General features: G+C 43.1%; 1 protein-coding gene and 1 long non-coding RNA gene across 22 annotated transcripts in view; both read right to left on the bottom strand.

Moving 5' to 3' along the window:
- LOC110120026 overlaps positions 1-21861 on the bottom strand; it is a 28696-nt gene extending 6835 nt beyond the window's left edge. Inside the window, exons 1-5 of one of the 7 annotated variants that reach the window (XR_007227245.1) lie at positions 4272-21861; positions 3967-4085; positions 1362-2266; positions 1053-1291; positions 453-638 (exon numbers count right to left, since the gene is read on the bottom strand). This is a non-coding gene — a long non-coding RNA (uncharacterized LOC110120026). Of the gene's footprint in view, positions 1-452; positions 639-1052; positions 2267-3966; positions 4086-4271 lie in introns of all 7 variants that reach the window. The other 6 variants (XR_007227246.1, XR_007227241.1, XR_007227242.1 and 3 more) reach the window with 6 other exon arrangements.
- The window catches only part of LOC100647879 (cyclic nucleotide-gated cation channel alpha-3), a 233903-nt gene that overhangs the window by 81877 nt on the left and 129847 nt on the right, over positions 1-22179 (bottom strand). For all 15 annotated transcript variants that reach the window (XM_048414001.1, XM_048413991.1, XM_048413988.1 and 12 more), the window contains one exon: positions 21868-21998. In XM_048414001.1, the coding sequence (XP_048269958.1) occupies positions 21868-21998 (131 nt within the window). The remainder of the gene's footprint in view (positions 1-21867; positions 21999-22179) is intronic.

The raw sequence follows: 22179 nt of genomic DNA, 5'->3' as shown, positions 1-22179 counted from the left end.
AGAGGGTTTTTACTTCTGTAGGATCAACTGTTACAGATAATTGATGGAACAGTGATGAAAAATCTAACCCAAACGCAATACGGAGCAGAAAAATTGAATGGTAGCGATGAAACAAGTTTTGCTTCGGTTGCGATTAATTCGCGTGAAGTTCGAACGTAATTTCGACGCAGATCAATATCGGATTCATGATTTGGTACGCGGTCCTGGCGGCCGGCCATCGTTAAAACTACAGCGACGAAGCTGTTGACAGTTAAAGCTACCGACGATCAAATACCGTCGTCGACGAGTTGCCGTTGGTGATTTTAATGAGCCGTAAGACGCGCGCAAAATGCAGGAACATGGAAGGATTTGGAAATAAATTTCCGCTTTTCTTTAACAGGCAACCGCGAGTTTTCTTTTGGATACGTCGAGACGCGTGCTTCGACCTCTCGGGGGAATTAAAATTGTCTCACTTTCTTTCGCGTGTTCGTCCCACTCTTGAGACGGGCATTCTTCGTTTATCGATAACTGCACCGATTCATCCTGCTTCAACGGCTTCCTCTCTGCGGTTTCGTCCAAAGTTCCTGCATTCGTTGTCTTCTCTTCGGTACCTTCCTCTCCCTCGGCCTCTTCTGCAACCTCGTCGGCCTCTTTAATTTCTACGAAAGATCGCGCGAATATTTCAAATCCTTGCACCCAAGACACGCAACAACTGCGTTCTGCCTACTTCTCGCCAGATATTAGAGTAGCAAGATTCGTATCGTTAACGAACGTATTTGTTCCATTGAAAACAGAAAATTATATCCTGAAATACCACCGGCAATTGTAAATTGCAAATTGTAAGTGGTAAATTGCAATTGTTAAAGGTAGGTCGAGTGCTTTAAAGGAACGCGCGTGCTGTTCAAATTAACTCACGAAGAGTATTATAATTTTTCCTCCTATTTCTTCAGTTCTCGCTAAAATATTCTGAATCCATCGTTGACCGATAAAAACAAATTTCTGAGACAGCCGATTAGAAAAGAAAAAAGAAAACCGTCGTATTTCTTTCTTTGCTCTTAACTCCATTACGGTACCTTCTATTTCCTGTCGCCCGTTAGGTTCACTCTCCATATCCTCGGACGAACCAATTTTCCGATCTCCGAGAAACATCCAACGACTCTAAGCTGCTTCGGATCGTCTCGTTTCAATTCCTCGGTCGCGTTAATTCGATTTCGATTCTGAGCGAGCCACGACGATACAACATGACCGGGCAAAGAACCAACGGAACTTGATCTCGTCCACGGCGCCGAACAACCACCGCGCGACCTCTTTTCTAGTCGGATAGCCGAGCTGAAATCGTCAGTTGGGACGTCCTTAGTTAGCGGACGAGTCGGCAAATTTACCCAAGGACTCCGCCGGGCTCTGGCTGTCGTTAAGCACAAAAGGTTCCCTTGATTTCTTGCCTCTCGTTTTCCTCTCGTTGCACGGCCGAGCCTCGCGAGCTTGCACAGCTCCTCGATGTCGGCGAATTAATCCGCCTCCGGTGATTACGCGGCTAAACGAGTCTTCCTCGGAGGCTGTCGCGCGTTTCCCGGCGGCTGGCTTTCTGCTCGAACGATGCAAATTTATGATAAGCGCGAAACGTACTTGGAAACGACGTCGTTTCGCTGCAAGTGTAGATCTTCGACTCGAAGACAGACGCGGATCATTGGAAGATAGAGGGCTGATACACGTAAATGCTTTTCTCTCTGTAATTTGTCGAAAATCCAGACTCTACGACCGCGAATTATCGTTTGGAGAACTCGATTGTACGCAGCGGATAGGATTTGTCGTTTTGTCGGACTCGGAAGACAGAGCGCGAGCGAAATATCACGTCGTACGTACAACGAGTCCCCCTGGAACCTGCTGGGACCATCAACAACGCAACCGGGACGAAAGATCTCGAGTCGAGGGAAACGAGCAATTATTACCTAACTGTCAGTAAATCAGGAGCGTCCGTTGCCAAGATTTCTGCTCCGTGGTCAAGTTCTTCGCTCCTTTATTCGATAATATTCTTGGCTGGTGCTGATGAATTTTCAAATGCCCTAGGCGTCAGTTGGGTCTTCGTTATTTGTTGCTTCAGCTTGGCCAGCTGTTTCGCGAAGTTCAGCTGGAACCTCGGCTCCTTCTATCGGTCCTTGCTCGACTTCTTCGTCCTCCAGCTGTTCCACGATTCTTGGCTCGCGGTTCAACTCGGTGTCGGTCGAACGTACGGGCGTTTCCATGGGTTTCTCCGAGCTAGCACCCACCTCGTTGCTCTTGCTCTTCTCTAGGTTCGAATTCGCGGTATTACATCGTTGGATAGTCGTTCGGAATGGGACCGACCTCGCCAATTTCGATGGTCTCGGAATATCTCGTCGCGGACATGATTTTGACGAGGGTAGATCCCGAAAACGCAAATTCACAAAATTACGAGACTTCGCGGATATGCCGAGAATACGCGTACGAGTTACGCATCGGGCAATTTTTCTTCGCTGCCCAAAATTCTCTCCGAGGGATGAGATCGACCCCCGAACACCCGGCTACCCTTTAGTTTCTCGTTACAACTGGGGGACTGTGAGAACTAGGAAAGAAGTTTACAGGCCACAGCTACTGCCTTCGATCAGGACTATCGTTTGCTGAAAAAATTGATGGATGTTGTAGCGAGGGACGGAATAGAGAAACAGGCGGTTTCATTTCATCAGAGCGAATTTGGGCAAGAAAAAAGAATGTATAAATTGCATGTCCTCCGCGTAAACCAAAAGGCGGCGAAAAAATATTAAATGAAACTGGAGAAGGGTTAACAGAATTGAAAGCAATAATGGAGAAGAGAAGGGCAATACAAGACGCTGAGGAACGACAATAAAGAAACGAAACTGATAAAATTCCAAATGTTGTCATAGTTTTAGAGACAGAATAATTAAGAGAGTGCGATATAATAGAGTGAATAAGAGGTAGGTGGATATGATGTGAAACTGAAAGCTCGTCCAAAGCCGAAAGGCACGGACTAAGTAATAATAATAATATATGTCCTCCACGTATGCCCGAAATTTTTATAATTTTTGCAAATTCCGAGCCGAGGATCTGCCCCGGCGAACAACTGTCCTTTTACACGCATGTAACGGTTGTTCGGTTTCAATATTAAGGATAATACGGAGGTACAGAGAATTTATGTGTAATATTATTTTACCCTAGAATGGCGACGTAATCCTAACTTAGATTTAACTGAAGTTTGTTGGAAACACCTGAGGAGCTAAAGCTGTCTGGCTCAGACTATTGAACGTAGTAACACATTTCAAGGCCGTCAAGATCGGCGAGGCGTGCCGTATTCTAAATAATTGACCGTCTTTGACGTTACGCGTGTCTTTGTTTTAGCAAATTACGTGTTTCAACGAAATATCTGCCTCGGATTATACAGCGTTTTTTCTTAATTAACCGCTGAATGTAAAAGGGTTTGCAGCGGTTTCAATTAAAGTATCTTCAGCGAATCTAAAACCGGAAATGAGTACACACGTGCGCAGATGCAATTTGCGCGTTATTTACGGGTATATTTAACGCTGAAGTTTCAAGAAGCGGACTTAACGTTTGAATCGATAGGGTAAACAGCAGATTAAATTTATGCGCGAATAATTGGTATTTCGTGTGCTTCTCACGTGTTCGAAAACGTACGATGAACGAGCAAAGTGCTTGGACACTGCGCATTTGTAGAAAATTTGTAGAATATTGCTATGATTCAGGATTAATTCAATCGGGCGGATCGTTAAAATCACGTTTTCTCAATGATAAATACTCGGAGGCTGGTGAAATATGAAAATTTGTGAAGATATCTCGAACAGAACTTGGCTTATAATTATTTTTATTTAATATATCTGTTTAGACGTATTTATTATTTAACGAGATCCTCTATTTCTTTGGAGTAACCTTCCCCCGAATTAATTCAATTTCCCTATTGCTCTTTGATTAACGGATTTAACGTGAAATAAAGCAAACCTGCGGCCCGAGCTTGTTCAAGCATCTTGGCTTTTAAAAATGCAAGCTTTTTGCAATTGTTCTCTTTCGTGCATCCTATGATGACAGGCATTTTTCACCGACGTCTTGCAACGAGAGATCTAAAATAAAACTACGATATAAATTCTATTCCGTGGCTTGTCCTTCGATTTCTGCAATAGAAATTCAGCATTTTTATTAATTGCACGTTCAGAATTTAGTTTGTAAAAGCGAAGAGACGAACGGTATGATAAATACTTTTCTACTAAAGAGCTTAAGGATAAAATTGAACGTTTTTATAAAATTACGAAGAGAGGAAGAAGAAAGGTGTTGTTTCAGCTCGACGCAAGATTATCTCCGCCACCCAGAAGCGTTTTCTTCAACGCAGACCAACGTCCAATCTTCTGCTTCTTTCAGCAGTACTTGTACCCACAATTTTTTGACTTGGACGCTTCCTCTGATCGTCCCTTAGAGTTAGACATCATACAGCGTGCGTCGCAAGCGCGTACTTCGTACGATTCGATGGGCTGTCATAGAAAGTAACATTAAACCAGAAAAAATTTAACTTTGCAAGCGTAGTGTTTTTCTTTCTTTTTTTAATTCTCTATGATAGTTAATACTCGAAAGCCATCATCAAGGAACGTCACTTTAACGTAAAAGCATACATACACAGCTCTCGAGTATAAAATATCTCTACTTTATTTATACCTATGTCTCGTAAGTTTCGTATTCTGTTACTTTGAAACTTGACATACGACGAAAACATAATAAAACTGCCCCTGCTGGACCCTCGTCGATTCTACGATCGGCCTCCTACAACTGACCTACGTCTATTTCCCATGTGTGTGTGTGTGTAAATCTCGTCATATCCTTGTCACCTGCTACGCAACACACCCAGGATCGAGAGACGCGACGATCTCGCGTTGGTTTGCTCAACATCATACGCGGGAACTTTGGCGATTTCGGGCGGAGACGTGCTCCACAATTTCGCAAACTTTCGGAATTATTCAGAGCTCATTGGTACAGGAAGTTCTTGATAGCACCGGTATTTATTGAATTACCTCGGATATCGACGCGCCGCCCCGAATATTCTGCACGCCGCAGTTCGTGGAACTCACCTCTGTTTCATAATCGAAATACTTTCCGCAGCGTGCTTCACCGAGCCAACAGGGCCGAATGATACGAAATGAGAGACTGATCGAACCACGAAATACGTTTCTCCGGAACACTAAGCTCGGTCAAGTGCCCGGTTTCGAAATCCAATTTAAAATTGTACATTCGTCGTTGCTACTTTCGTTCGTCTAAATTTATGTAAATTCTTCTATTAAGAAAAGCCGGGAAACTGATTTGCATAAAGTTAGACGAACGAAGGAAACAACGACGAAATTTAAATTACATTTATGATAACAGCTATGCTGCACTGTGAGCCCCACGCGTATTATTATACTTGCGTATTTATCAAAAATATCGTCTCATTTATTTTGCGTTCATTCGTGCTGCTGATTGCTAATATTTGCTTTAATCGATAGACAAATTTCTGTCAGGATAAAATCAACTGGCTCGCGAGGGAGGAATTTTGAAAATGCAAAACTGCACGAGAAACTGCGTATAAAATATCCGAAAGTATGCTGGTCTCTATGATACGTGAAATAAGTTTCGAAAAATTCGCGGTCTAAGTATTAGAAACTCGGTTGCTACGCACGATCAGTGTTGGATCTTCCCCTGTGCTAGGAGACACGCATCGAGCATCGCAATCGAAGTGATTTGGCGTAGAATTGTTACGAGATTTCAGCTCTCTACTCGGTTCGTGGCTCGGCTGACGACTCGATGGACGACTCGATTGACGACTCGATGGACGACTCGAATCGCGGCTCGATCTTTCCTGGTCGGTCATTTCGTGAAGGCGATAGGTCTAGAAATTCTATCCAGCGATCATTTTCGAAGCCTTCGTCGTTGAAAATTTGCCAAGGAAGTACGAGAATTTCGAGTCCTGAAACGATTGCTTCGTACTCTGTCTGATTTTCTTCAGAGTGGATTATACCGGCTGCCCAATTTTAATCTACAGTTACAAATTACTCTTCTTGCTTTCGAAAAGAAACCGTTATTTTTGCGAAGATATTGCTGGTTTTCTAACCGTGTCGTAGCGTATCGCGGACCCTAGTTGCAAAGAAGAGCAGGCACGATACAATAAATAAATACGATATACGTGTTATTTTGTTCAACTTCAATTTGGCATATATATGGAAAGAAAACCCATGTTTTATGAAATTCTAATCGAACCGTCACGCATACGCAGGCATATTAACGCAACGTAACTGCAAATGAATTGACTTACTTGAAATATTCTTTCCGATTTTCGGGTGCAAAGATTCACACTTTTGTCTATTCGCGACGTGCAATTTTGAGTAACTAAAGTGAATTTTGTAAGGTTACATGACGAAACAACGATTGTTTTTTAATTAATAAATGCGGGATTTCGGCGAGAACTGCTTTCTATTTCGCCATTTCCGTTTTCGTTGTTTCGTTTAGCAACGCGCTCGTCTTTCGTTTCAAATCTCGCGATACTGAAAGGCCTGCTACACATTCGTTTCGGTCGCGACGTATCGCAAGAAAATGGGATAATTAGAAAGTGAGAAAATGCCAATCTTACGAACGAAAATTCTGCACAGCGTTGCGTATTACCGCGCACAGTTTACGATTTGTATTCCGATTTCTACGGCCACGTATTTTATAATCTTATAAATTTATATTCCCGTACAGTCATTCTCGCGGGTTAAACATCGCAACAATGTGTAAATTAAACGAAAACGATGCGAGTGGAAGGCTGAACGAGCATGCTGGGATATGCTACGTTACATTATAACGTATATTCTATGCGCTTGATAACGGAGGCGTGAGGAACGCGAAATGGAGTAAACGAATTGGCGATGTAAAAGCGGAATGAAAACACCATCTTTCGGTGCAGCTACTAACGAACTGAAAGAAGAATGCAATTCCAACGAGAACTCAACGCGTATATTCGCATATTACTCGAATTAATTTTTATTTGCGCGGGAATAGCAAATTACCGATTGATAGCAAATAACCAATTATTTTTTATTCTCTCTGCTCTGTAAAGTATCCTCGAGAAAACGTATACAGGGTCCGTGAAAGAAAGAAATATTCTTGCAAAAGGAGGAATATTCTCCCTTTGTTCGTTAATCATGTCGTTAATGTTTATAAAGAAGTTGCTTTCTCTCGGCGCTGCGAGCTTTTAATTGTTGTTGCAAAACCTGCTACTCAGATAAATCATTTCCCTTATTACATATTTTAATTCAGCGAGAATAGTGAATGGCTTGATTAATGAATCTACATAAATCTCGCAAGTCCGCGTGAAAGGAAGCACGCAGAAAGGGAACTGATGACTCTGTATGGTCAGCACCATTAATTATTATTTCAAGTTTGAATTCAAGCCACGGCAGATTTTACTTTACCATTGAACCGAATTAAACTGTTTGAACTTTTCCTTTTGTTTTCTGCGTACAACAAAACTCTGCACCTTTCGATTCTGTTTGACGAGAAGCGCGCGGTTAATCGTATCGACAAGACGCGAAAGAACGTGGCTGGTTTAGGCTTAAAATCAACACTTGCCGGATTTAATTTCACTATTAGACAGAATTAACAACGTGACAAAAGTATATATTCGAGTAATTCGCAAATTTCGAGAACACGGACATCCTACGAAGCCTTGAAAAGTATTTAAAAAGCGAGTCAGAAGAAAGGATTATCATTCTTTAAAACCAATGTTTACTAAATAGTTCCCCAACAATTTTTCATCTACGTGAAATTACTACAAAAATACCTTCCAACAATTCGTAATTTTGAAACGATGGACTGGAAAATATTTCAAAAGCGGACCAGGGGAAAGTGTCAGTCGCTTTTAACGCCAATTTCTACCAATTGGTTCTTCCACAATTTTTGCTCTACGCGTCAAATTAGAAGCTAAAACACGACTCTTGCAAATTCATATCTCAAAGCGAAATTTTTTATTTTTTTTTACCTTCGTTCGGAGTGTATCTAGTCCGAAAACCGCAGAAAATTACATTTCACCGCAACGGGGGCGAGCCATTGGCGAAATAACAGAGGGGACCATCGCCATCTCATTGAAACAAAAATATTCCAATTATATACATTCCACCCTTTTCGATTGCTTTCGTCTGATATCAAATTCCTTCGCCGCGGCTCCGTAAAATCCGAATATTCAGCATAATATTCGCTGGCCGATAATCGATGCACTCTGTCCGATAGAAATGTAATTGCGCTCGTTGGAAATTATCTTCCAGGTAATTACCATTAATGGTAATTACGGTGGCGATCGTATCGAAAAAAAGGCTGGTTGAAAAAAAGAAGGAGAAATGAAAAAAAAGGTGGATTAACAGGGCGAGAACGAGTTGGTGGTGGTGGTGGTGACGGTGCCGGTTGAACATGTGCCAGAGTATGGAAGAACATCGAACAATGTTTTCGCAGTCTCCTGGTTCTGTGATATCGACAACGCCGTGTCCTCGTCAGCCGCTACGTTAAAGATAATATTTTCGAGGCAAGTTGGAAACGCCAACGACCGAACAAGAGCCGTTTTGAAGGCAGCGCGTTTCGCCTGAGAGCGCAACGTGGTAAAAATGGGCTCGGGGAAATGCTGATATAGGCAGATAGGTAAACACCGGAGAATGATGGATGCGAACCAAGGGAGAACGTGGCGTTTCCCGGCCGGGGAAATGGACGATGCGAGACTGTTCGATTTTATCGCGGTTCAGCTGCCAGTCTATTAGTCTTATGGTTCGATGGGAAATCTGGTCTAGGGATACGCGTGACTAATACCGCTGATATTCCTTAACGCTAACCTTACCTGGACCGGCCAAGTAAGGGGTCGTTTCTTTTGTTCACCTAACTTTATGTGCGAATTAACGTTGAATCAGAAGCTTCTTCGCTGACCTAAAAAATGTGATCTCTGGCGTTTACGGTGAGCCAGGTTCGCACGATAAAGACAATGTTACGTATTCTGCAGTCCACCTAACCAAGTCGAATTTCTGGGCTGATCAGCCAAAATGCATAAACTGCTACTCGCTATAGGATTGTCGATCGACGGGAAAAGCTTCGACTCGCTGTAGGAAGTCGTTCGTTTTTTCCGTTTATTTTATCCTACTCTGTTTTACTTTGTTCAACTTGCCTTTGCCGTCGCCTTTGTCAGTCAGTCGTCAGTTTCGTCGACACATTCAATTCTGCCGCGGTACGGGATGTGTGAAACTTTGATCACTATCGGTACGATAGTGTCGGCCAATTTCATTTGTTTTATTTCTTGAGCCAGTAAAACGCACCACCTTGCCACGTTTCGCGTACGTGTCTGTATTTTGGCCGCAAATTATTTAGATGGATTGCTGTTTGCGAAAGTGTTCTCCGGTATAAGCAATAAAGTGCAGATAGCCGGGACGGCGTGTTTATCGAGCAAACGTAAAACGCAGGAAAGTTTTCGACAGGGGCGTGGATCCTGTCCGAGTGGATTTAAGTTGTTGAGAAAACAGTTTTTCGCCCGCCGGCCAGCCCAGTCTCTGCTTTATGTTTGAATACGCCAACGTCAGCACAGAGACCAAAGATTGAACGTCTCTGTTAGCCTACACGTCGGATTTCTAGTTAAACGTATCGACTTACCGCGAGCGAAACGCTGGCAACAATTCGTTTGAGGCTTCAAACGAATGACAGACATCGATAGAAATAGCAATCGCTTTTCGAAATCCCTTTGACGGCTTTTCGTACGCAGCCGATGCGTTCACGCGCGGCTTTCATCCGCGTGATTTAAAAGGGTGCAAACAAACGGACAGTTCGGACGAATTGCAGAAGGATTTGTTACATTATTTGTAACAGCTCCGCGAGTTTTTCAAATTCACTGCCTCCGGCGCTCGCCTGTGTAATAAATTTCGAGATATTAATCGCCAGACAGTTTATCATTAGAGCGTGCGTGGAAAACGAAAGAAACGCGAGGATCAGCCAGATAATGATCGTTTGCTGTTGCGGGGCAAATCAGTTTATGAATACTTATTAGAACAGGAACAGGAAAAAGAAGTAAACCTGAATACCAGCCGGACGATACTGATCATCTGCTGTTTGGCGAAAAATCAGATTATAAGTTCAGGTTAGAGCAGGAATATGAGAAAGAAAGGGGGCTAAACATCGACCAGACAATACTAATTATTTCCTCTTGCGAGGAAAATTAGATTATAAGTTTTTATTAGAGCGCGAATAGAAAAAGAAGAGGGAAACCTAAACACGAGCTGGACAGTAATAATTATTTCCTTCTCTGGGCAAAATCAGATTATAACTTCTTATTAAAGCACGAACAGAGAAAGAAGGAAAGCGAAACACCATTGGAAACTTGCTACAACTTTTCACGACTAAGAATTGTAAATCACTCGTACGCTCGATATCGTGGACCATTTAAACAAACGTTTGTTCTCCGTTTTATATCGTTATTTTCCTTACACATAAAACTCGGATTTCTCTGATAATTCGTTAGATAACCTGCTGTGGGGATTTTTCGTCCGCAAGCAGGCGCGAAAGTGGCCATTTTTTGACATCGTCTTTTCCCAATAAAATACGCTCAATAACCTGACGAGATCTCTCCTCCCTGGTTTACCGCGAGCACAACGAAACCGCCGACACAGGCACGGCTCAGCTCGTAATTTTAAGCCGTGCATACCAGAGTAAGTAATTCCTTCTGTGGTATTAAGCATGGGATAATGTCCTCGGTTATATCGCGATGCTTAACGCAGCCATGGATTTACGGTTGGCTCCAACTTAATCGAGTTTTCCCGATCTTCGCGAGAGGATAATGTGTTTGATGTTATTTATTCGACATTTTTGGATATGAAGAATTATGGACCTTCGAACAAGGTCTAACGAGAAAGTAGACTGAAACTTTTCCAGTTTGCCGTCGCAGTATCGTTAATCGTCGATCGATTAAACGACACTTTTGCATTTTATCTACTTCTGTATATTATAGCGAGGAATAATTAGCTGGGTAAATTAACGAATTTTTACGTCTCATTGAAGAAAAAAGTATAGCTATAATTACGTAATAACTAGGACGGATACACTGTGCCCTAATTGGAAAGGAAATAATTACGTTGGAAAGCAGCGCTTGATAATTGGACTAATTGTATTAACAAATTATTTTAGCATTAATCCGTATCTGATTGGCGCTTCTAATTTCAAATATTCGCTATTTTACAGACCAATTTTGAATGGAAAATTAATCGAACTTTGCTGGATCATCAAGTGCTGTTGATAATTTTATGTAAAATAGATTCATAGTAGGCGAAACGTCCATGTGTTATGCTCGCACACGGTCGCGTGTTATACAAAAATAAAACACCTACGTTAATTTGTCGAGTTCCTTATCGACTTAATCGTTCGTTTTCCAACATTATTTTAATGATCCAATATTTACGTAGTCGTTTGACTTTTTTCTTAGACACGCACGATCAGCTCCAGCGATTTGTAGATCGGAAAAGGCGAGATCAGAGTGTTGCAAGAAATAAACAGAAAAGTAGCCACGACGATAAATCACACGGACATGGAGGATTATCCTTGCCCTATTGCTGTATTCCTTACAAACGATTAATCGCAAGTTGCAGTATGTCGTAGCTTGGATGCTAATTTTGATACGTTTATCCAGGAAAATACATAAATTTAAAGGCTCGAATTATGCACGAGTTACGCGTTGTTCGTTATAACGAAGCGGATCAGGCTCGCTCTCTTTTCACCTAAAAGCCCTCTATCCCTTTCTTCTCGTTTCTGTATTTTAATAACTGACAGCAATTTACGTAGATGCAGCGCGGCTGCTATCGCGTGAAAATTAATGGGTTAATACAGTAATGTGCAACAATTAACAGAAAATTAATAGTAGCCGATTTACGGCTAGTAACCTGTATTACGGCTCGTTAAGAGACGCTTAATTGCATATTTCAACAACTTAACTGACAACGAGACTCTACAAAGTTGCTTTGCCTTCGCCGCGTAAGCAACTTTACGCAAAGTGTCTGCTACAATTTGTATGCAACTTCAAAGAGATGATATCAAACGCCATAACGTTATGCGGTAGACTTATCGCATTAAACAGCCAAACTATTAATTGATATGGATTTCTGGGGCAATACGATGCAACGTTAAAGTACAGTGAGCTGTTGTAATATACGCGTAGAAGGACAGCAGGCAAGAAATGAACAATTGCCACAGAGAGGCCAGCGAAAGTTTCGTTGAATCGGGTTTCAGGCATTGTACAGAGAAAATTGAAGAATAATTTCAATCGAGTTAAGCGACGTTTGTTGCAGCATAGAACAGAGACGACTTAGAAATGATTTTCAGTCGAGTTAAGCCAGATTCGAGCCATAAGGGAGAGGAAACTTAAGAAAGGTTTTAACTTAGATTAAACCAGGTTTCGGGCATAGGACGGAGGAAATTTAAGAGCGATTTAAAGTTGAGAATGTACATGTTTCGCGTGTCAGTGTTGAACGTACTGGCGTATGAGTATGAGGGATGGGATTAAGAAGAGAGATGGCAAGTGGAAAAGATACAGATAACATACATAAGGTGGGTATTAGGTCTGGACAGCTGTACACGAGAGTAACACGGGGCTAGGAGAGACGAAACGAGACAAGATAAGAACTAGGACAGGGAAAAGAGCAACAAAGTTGGAGGAGGAAGCAAAGGAATAGGAGGCAAGAGAATACAAATACCAATAGATCACAAATTTCGGTATATCAAAATTTCATACGTTAATCTAAGACGACAGATCGCGCTTGCTGAACTAAGAATGACGTGCTTGCGTTTCAACATTCTCGTCTGTTCAATTATTGCAATCGCATGTAATAATTTAATGATTAACATGCAATTAGTTAACAGCATTTTTGGCTTTTGTCTGAAACCATCTAGACCAATGGGACATTGACTTTTCTTTCCAATTCGCACGTCTCCCACGAATACACACACTTTCGTTTTTCATAGGTTTGGAGTTAGGTTGGATTTTCCCATCGTGGAAAGAGAAATCGCGTCGCGCCACGGTTTGCAAAATTTTCAAAGCGCGATAAGGCCAGGCCCTGTCGCAAAAATACCGTGTTATGCGACGGAAACTCGCGTATCGTACACACCGATCATCTCCGTACCCCAACATTTACAGGAACCGCCTCTTTTAGAAATGGGATTTCCTCCTTCACTGCTATTTCATCTAATTAATATCAGCAACTTTCGATACGGCGCGGTACTTTCGTTCGCCCACGTTCGGAACCAGTAAGAACGACCTCGAACCAGATCGTCGTACTCGAAGAAGGCTTGCCGCGATAATTAGTGCGGTTCCCGGGGAAATTATGCCGCATAGCGGAATGGCCGTGCCGGCGCTAATATCGTAATACGGTGGCGCATAATTAATGAAATTAATATTGGCTCAACCAAGGTTAGCCAGCTGGCGTATTGTGGTTCACCGCGGGGAAACGCGAGCCCGGGGGTCAACGAACTATCAAAGTTACTCTTACGGACAGGTTTACCGCGCTATGGCTTGCGTTGTTTGGCTAATTTCGTAAAATAAACCTTCGTTCGACGATGCCTCCTCCGGTGTCCAATTGTATTCGATTAGACCGGGGGGATGCGTGCGTGCTTTCGTTGACTTGCCATTTGGATCAGACAGAGAAGGATGTCGAGAAGCTGGCATTTTTGCACGGAGAAATTCTTACGGAACGTTGTTCAAGAACCATCTCTTCAGGAAGAAAAAGTGTCGTTCCGACGTCTAGCGAAAACGCGCTAAGAAGGTTGAGAAAGATGAGCGCGAAGATGAGAAAGTAGCAGCTCGTGCGTTACGCTTAACCTTCTTCAGGTGGAGGCACCGAGTGTAGATGAAAGTGCGGCAGCGTGTCTGACACTGACGAGAAGATGGCAATAACTGCGAAATATCTCCGATCTACTTGCAAGTATCATTAATTTCTCTCGAAGAAAAGACGTCACGCTAATGACCGAATCTCGAGCAATATGATTTTCTATTTCCGGGCAAATGCACAGCATATTCTTCTCTCTAACCTTCGCTCCTTCTTCTGTTAGGAAATTCCGTATGAGATGCAATGGGTTGTCAGTTACTGCGATTACTCTGGTACGCCGAACTATATCGTGCGCTTTCTCCATGTCTAAGCATATCGCTTTGAGGTTTTCGTTGTTGATAAATGCATCGCGTACACTGGTTTCCAGGTTGATCGAATTATCTACAGTGGCGTGGCGGTAGATACGAGATCCTCTTCGCGCTTGGTACGTCGCTATACTCGAGATAGCAGCGAGGTCTGCGTTAATAATTTTTCTTTGTCGACGCTGCTGATTGATTCCTATGGATAAGGTAATTTTGCTTCGTCTTCTGATCTGCTCCAACGCGCGAACGATGCTGCGATTCGACTTCTTGTCAAAAAAAGAAGAGCCAGTATAAAAAAGAAGAGCCAGTTGACGACGGAGAGACCTCGTGTCCTTAGCTTCGAATTACCTTCGGATTCTATCGCACGGAGCTTCCTGCTCGATCGTATGGCGAGCAAAACGTCTCAACTAGTTTACAAGTAAATTACTTGCAGGCACAGAGAGGATGCCAGCCGTGTTCAGCACTTCGAGACATAATGGCGGTAACCTGGGCATACTTGCAATTAAAGCAAGGACATCCCTACGGCTGTGCAGGTAGGTTAATTCTTGGTCTTGTCGTTCTGCTCCTACACAGGTGTTTGTTCTACGATTACACGACTCTGCGTTCCCTTCGCTGCAACCAAGTTCGCTCGGCTTTTTACGCGTGCTTCTTACTAATTGGATCCTTATTAAGCTGTATTAGGTGAAAAGTTTAACGTTACAACTAACGGCAACCGTTTGCTAACAATAAAAGAGCGGAGATCGGCCAGCGACGATACTCCTTTACCTCCCAGTCTTTTCATATTCACCGTCAATTTCTCAATATCGTTTAGAGAACAGCTATTGAAATGATTTAATTTCGTACTTCGAGTCAGAGGCAAATTGGCCGCTATTTGGACTCTGTTAAAACATCCATAGTTGCTCGTAGATTATCATTTTGAAGAAACTTGCAGATTTAAGAGAACTCGTTTAGCAGATTCATCAAAGTTCCGCAAGTGTACGCGAGTAGCTTCATATTACGATAGCCGATATAATCCTAGAATTCAATTGCGAAGTCGCGTACTTTCTACGATTTCCTATCCGCGTGAAAATCTTCGTCGTCTTGACCATTGTATCCCGCTGCTGCATGTTGCGATTAATTTCTTCGACAGAATATAACAACGCGTAGGTTAAAAATAAGGGAAACGTACGCGTTCAAACGTTTATTCGTAACAATAGGAATTTCCCCAGCAAAATTCTCCAATTTCGTAAACTGACATTTCATAATTTCGTCGCTGACATTCGCCGTCAACTAATGCGATATTGATTTTTCGCATTACAGCAGGATAGCCGAATGGATAGCTTTACCTTGCGGTATATACGTTCAATCCGGAGACACGCAAAGAGTTTGCTCTGCATACGGTTGCACAGACACGAGGTTTAACAGCGCTGAGAAACGACGACTCCGCGTTTCCTTTTATACCGGCGCCTTTATTCCGCCGGCGTATTCGACCGCGTCCCGACTGGCAACTGCACCGCTAGCTCCATGCTTCGACTTCCGCGTTACATCTCGTGAACCAACTTCTAATTGTGTCGCATAGATGTAGGTAAAATTTCGACCGGCTATTTCGATTAGCTTGTTAGCCCGCAACGACCGTCAATTCCGACAAACTTTGATAAATCGCGTTGACAAACGAGAGCACGAAAACTGGCCGCGCGCGCTTCTCGATAATATTCAGACGTTCGCAGCGATTTATTTTATCGTCGTCTCAGATTTTGCTGCATCGAAGACCAGTCCGAAACAGCCTTCTTACGATTCCCGCTAGGTAAAACGATTTTCCATCGAGATACTGTTCGTTCGATTAGGTTTTCGCAATGGAATGGAAGCAGGTCCAACGATGATTTTTCATTCATTTTTCAACGTCGTTCCTCCTCTTTTTTTTTAAATCTGCCGCGATTCCGAGAGAATTGCACGAGGATGATAGCAATTAAGGAGATAAAGGGACTTTTATTGAAAGCGGAATCGCGAGCATCGAGAGTTACCGGTGGATTTAGGTGTGCCGGGGCAAAATGAAATTTTATATCCAATCAGCGTCGCCCCGACAAGATGTAGCCCCATTCCCCCGAGTGGAAATTGTAGAACGGAAATCCCGCCATTACGAGATCGCCACGGACCGCTTCGCGTCTCTCTTTGGATTCCGCGAGATTACATTTACAATATTAACCTGCTCGTGGCCGGTCGCGCTGTAAATAAAGCTGGCCAAGCCGGCGCTTCAATCTGAAACAACTTTCGACGCTAACGTGCTGGGAATACGACTGCAAGCGTCGCTGTCTTGCGAATAACGCGCGTTAAAAATCACGGCCTTTCTCAAACCGTTTAATAAATTGTACATCTCCCATTGCACGGCGGTCGTCTTCGTGGTCGATCAAATGCAACGTCGTACGATTTGAAATACATTTGCTGCATCGTATTCGCAAGTATCTGTGTATCTGCCTATAGGCGTATCGTTCTAAGCGAATGAAATAATTTTCCGATGTTGTTTCGACATCGTGTTCGATGGATAACGTTTCAGATGAAATATACTTTGTGCAGGATATCTAGCACGAACGAGTTATGGTAATAACTACCTACGTCTTCTCATTAGTTGGAATTATCCGTAGGTTCCATTCCTCTAAATCGAATGTTTAATAATTTGATATAAATCAAATGACAAGTTGTATATTGTACAGAGGTTGGCCTGTTGCAAGCGCGACGAGTAATCTTGCTGTACGCTGTTTGGTTTTAGAAACGTACGACGTACGTACATTTTTGTGACAATCTTCTACGTTGAAACAATGTTTCTCGAAGCAAGTTTACTTTTTTGAACAGGGTGTTGTATAAATTTCTACAGATTTGGGTAGACCTGGTAACAACAAACGCTTCTCGCCTATCTAACAAAATATTTCAGCGCAATGCACGAAGAACAGCACAGAAATGAATAAAATTTCGCCCTACGTTCTCAAAACGTCTTCTCCTTTATTCGATTCCTTATTCAATTATTCTTCAGTTTCCTTTTCTCATTTAGTTTTAACGTTACCTCAACGTCAAAGATCGTTGGTAATTAGATTCTCTTGTTGCATGCAAATGCAAGCGAAAGAACATCTGTATCCATGCTGAAATGAAACAGCAAAATCCTCAAACTCGATTTCCTCCAAAGCCAAACTAAGCGCGATAAACTAAAAATTCTGCTCGTTCTGTTTGCTTCTTCCCTGTAGGATCATGCTCTTCGCAGTTGTATCGCTAATTACGGGGCGTTTTGTATGCGGTGCATATTCCTTACAAACGCAACATGGTCGTGCAGTTATAATCGCCTAACCAACATCCCCCTTTGGTCAGGTTTTATACGCCGTTTTATACGACACTTAGGGAAAAGTGGGAAAACATAGTTTTGAATTGAAACGTCACCGTGCGCAGTGTCAAACAGCGGAGCAAAGATGTTTCGATCGAATCGGATTGAGGTTCAAGCGAACAAATTTTCCTCGACACGAAGTTCCTGATACCAAGTTTCAGGAAAACTGCACGTTGTGTGCATTTTCCATCCTTTTTCCTAATGCTCGTTCGAATACCTTACTGTGCGCATCTTGGCAATTTACCCCGTTGGCTTCGTGCCCCTTTTAACGAAGCGCACAGCAGTCTCGAGGGTTGCTGGTTAATTAAAATTTTGAAATTGTAACTGGCGTCGAAAATGGCGCGCCGAAGTCCGTGCCAGGGTTCAGCTACCGCCGTCAAACACTCTCTTTGATCTGCTGTTCGGCCTTGCGCGCGTTCCACCCAAGTCCCGTTTAAATGCCGCTGCAAAGCGGATCGAACGCAATGTCGCAGGAATGTGGAGAATCCTCTTAAGGTGAGATTTCCTATAAGCGTCAGACGCGCTTACGTGGACAGACAAAGAGGCGAATCTACGTATCTACGGGGTACAATAATTTTTTTACTATCATCGCAGCAACCCTGTTACGATCCAGTATACCGGGCGAAGAATGCGATTAAAGTCTTACGTATAAACAGATTAAACGTGACGTTAAGTTCGTTCATGGCAACGTCTTTGGTATGTCCATGCCGTCAAGCGTCTTGAAAATGTCCGACGATCCCTTCGCGGAACAACGCGTTAATAATAAATTATTTGCGTACGCACGAACCAAGCGATTGATTACGAGAGAAATATGGATGAAACGTTACGAAGGCAATCGCCTACAAATAGGCGAAGAGATTTGAAAAGGGAAGACGCGCAAGATGATGGTTAAGGACTGGTTAATTTTCTGACTTGTAAGACAATGAAATCATTTGACGTATCCGCAAACTTGTGCCATGAAATCTTTTCTGCGTATCAAGTTGCATCCAGCGTAAGGTGATCAGCGACGCTGTTGCGTCTGGATGGACCGTATTTCACGGTATATCTCTGCTTCTTTCGTTAGAAGCTTATATACGCGTCTAACGTACGTGTCACGGGGTAAATTTGCCTCACTATGAGATAAGATAGGTAATCCCAACCGCCTTATCTTGAGTCACCGCCAGGGTAACGTCCAGTCATCCTAAACACGATACGTCCGTACAACCGAAGTGCAGAGTTACATCCAACCATATAACACATCCGTACGACCAAAGTCTTTCTCCTACTCCGACAAATAACGGCATATAAATACTCCTCCCGAAATCACGCGAGTGAGTCTGCAATATTCCACCCTCGATCAGACCTAAAGTCTATCGTTGCGAAACATTGTACAAGCGTGTACAAATAAAGAGATCGACCTTCTGTTTTGAGATCGACATTTTTTCGATAAGTCTTTGAATTATTACGCGACGTATGCATCGACGCTTAGGTCTCGCGATGCATCTTCGAATGAACGTAGTTCGATATCGGCGAAGGACACTCGTATCGGTGCAGGGATTGGATCTGCTGTTAGTCGGTGATCAGGACTCGATCGACATGCAGGTTTCAACGTGAAGAGGTTGTCATTGATGGCAAATATAATGCACCGAATAACGTGTCGTCAGAATTTCAAGGAACTCGCAAGCAGGTCGATCTGCGCTGCGAATGCCTTCAAAAAAGAAGATTACTTTCCGCGATCGTGAGTGGCACGTCGATTAACTCGATGGAAATGTAATAATATTTCTTGTTGCTCAACGACTACGAGAATAGGTGGAGTCCGGGCGATGCTCGACAGCGAAGCAATCTACGTCGCCTCATTCTTTATCGATCCTATGCAACGCGACGAGAAGCATTAATGCAATCGTGCTAATTAACTGTCCATGATTAAAATGAAAAGTCTCGCATCGATCGAGGAGCGGTGTTTCCGGTCAAGACGTTTCGACAATTATCTCAAGCTTACGATAGGTACTTACAAAGACCATCTGCTGTTAAATTCATCGCAGCGAACAAAGTTAATTCCTCTTTCGAGAATTCATGTTTCCAGAAGTTTCCTCTTTAAGGGAAATAAGTCTTTTTGAAAAAGAAAACACACGTCGCTTCGTAGCACCCGTGTATTCCCGAAAAGCATTACTTTATAAGAATGAACTCTAATTTTCTTTTCCGGGAATATGTGTTCTCCCTAAGAAGTCTTTTTCTAATACGAACAAAGCTGTCCTTTTCTTTCATTTAAATAATCGGAGTCAAAACTCGAGTTTAATTGCATCAAATGAATCGTACGACACTCGGATAGCAAAATGGTATGTCATATTTGGCTTCTTTCCTTTGCTACTACAAATGCAGCTTGAGAGATTCCTTGCTGTCCTCTTTTCCTTTTAAATAATCGGAAACTCGAATTCGATCGTATTAAATCGATCGTGTGACATTTTATTGGATAACGGAATATAGATATGTGACTACTTTCCTTTGCTATACAGATAGAGCTTGAGAGATTATTCCTGGCTGTGCTTTTTTCCTTTTAAATAATCGGAATCAAAGCTCGCGTTCGATCGTATTAAATCGAACGCGCGACACTCGAACAACAAAATAGTTGATATATTCCAATATAAATAATAGATATATTTCATATTTGGCTGTTTCTGTGCTATCGTTGATCGAGCTTGAGAAATTCCTCAGTGTACACACGATTTAAAAAGTTTCCATTGGACGTTGATTGGACCGAGCTTTCCACTGTTCGTTGTTCGACTCGCTGGGTCAAAATTATCGCGCGGTTATATACATAAATGATCGTCTCGGAGGCCGAGGCGAGGCCGAAGCTGTAATTACGGCAAATGTTGTTTTCGTGTTCCTACTCGCGGCTAAAACGTTGCTTAATGCGTTTTTACAACAGGCGAGAAAAAGCCGAGCAATCTGTATCTCGGAATAAAACCACGTCCATTTTTGTTTGTCGTCGGCGTTCTATCGGCTGCATTAAGAGTACGCGTTCATTCTTGCGCCTCCTTTCATTCCCGACGCGGATATAGTTAATGCCCGCGATTCATCAACGGCTGGTCGAGTAAAAAACACTCGCTTTCGTGGATAATCTGTTACAAGCGTCTGCCGGCATTTTCGTCCTCTTACGCCGCCTCAACCGGATAAAAGAGAATCTCTTCCGTGTTAATACGCCGCAAATTATTTTTCCGGTTAATGTTCCCCAAGCAATTACGTCTCTAATTATTTTCTCCCAGAATCTGGAGTTCTTTCAACTTTAATGCCGATTACACAGGTATTAAACAAAGTTTACTGTTTTATGAAATTCCTTAAAAATCGCAATGAACTTTCTGACCGACCAATGTTACATCTAACACGTATCGATGGCGGTTTCGTTGCTGCAGGATGATACCGCATGAAGTATGCAAAGCGCGAATTTGCGTCTCCAGCCGGTCAAGTGTTTAGCATTGTATAACCGAGAGAACTGAAAGTTAGTGGACAGGTATGAAGACATGAAAATTTCCAGCTGCCCCACAAGGTAGCCAAACACAGGGGCAATATCGTGGCCCTTGGTCGACAGAAAGGACAACGTGCAAAGGCATTATAGAGTTGCCCGGTGGGCAGAGATGCTCGCGAAACTGCTATTTTGCATCGTCAAACTGCACCGTTTACTTCGATTTAACCGGGTCTCGCACAGCACGCGAAATAACACGTTTCTCGGTCCTAACGAAAGACGAAAGTGTAGTTTGCAAATTTCATCCCGCCTCTGTTAACCGTGCAGCGCAATCAGGTTCGTGAAAGCCAGCTTTACTCTCTCTCTCTCTCTTTCTCTCTCTGGAGGGTAAGCGTGGCGGAAACTGCGAGTAGCAGTCGAGTTTTATAATTAAGAATGCGGTTTGCCGTCGCATTTGTACGAGCTTCCCGGCCCTTTCTGGCTATCGCAGATGTTGCGGTGGCCATCTTCGTCGGTGCGCAGCGCTGAATTTTAATTTACAAGCGGGATGACCGCATCGTTAGGTAACTTCCATTCGCGTTCCTCGCACTCTCGCGAAACAACTTAACGTCTTATTTCGTTTCTCGTTAAGCTATGTACGCTGGCTCGCGGAAATATCTGAACACGTGTCGTGGCAAGTTTTCACGCGCGTATTGCGTTTAACCGCCGCGCGTACGAACAGAAAGATCCTCCTTTGAGCCGTGTTTACGGCAAATCACGAGGCACACGCTCTTGGTACGATCGATCGGTGGCGTGCAACGAACGTTTCTCAAAACGGAACAATCGCGCCTGGCACAATTGCGATCGTAGTCCGTGGCGCGCGATTTTTTCGCTGTGAAAAAGAAGCAAGCGCGAGCGAAATAATTGAATCGGCTTTTCACTCACCCTGGAACTCCTTCCTGGCCGCGCTGACGGAAGTGACGATGTTGGCCACGTGTCCTAGCACCGTGGCGAACAGCAGCAGACCAAACAGCAGCTGAGCTATCACGAACAAATACTCGCCCTTGCTCCTCGGCCTGCAAAGCGAAATGGAAAAGAGTGATTCGATGACGCCATGCGTATTTCCTTTCTTTCAAGGTGCAGCGCTTATAAATCGCCAAGTTTTATCATTCGTAAGTTTTACTACCGATTTTAGAGATATTTTCGCCCTTAAGCGATTGTATTTCGAGCTAGTTGAACATCGGCGATCGAGGGAGA

Source organism: Bombus terrestris, chromosome 17, assembly GCF_910591885.1.
Source record: "Bombus terrestris chromosome 17, iyBomTerr1.2, whole genome shotgun sequence".
NCBI classification, from domain to species: domain Eukaryota; kingdom Metazoa; phylum Arthropoda; class Insecta; order Hymenoptera; family Apidae; genus Bombus; species Bombus terrestris.
The sequence above is the reverse complement of the archived record's forward strand: the minus strand, read 5'-3'. Positions and strand labels throughout refer to the sequence as shown.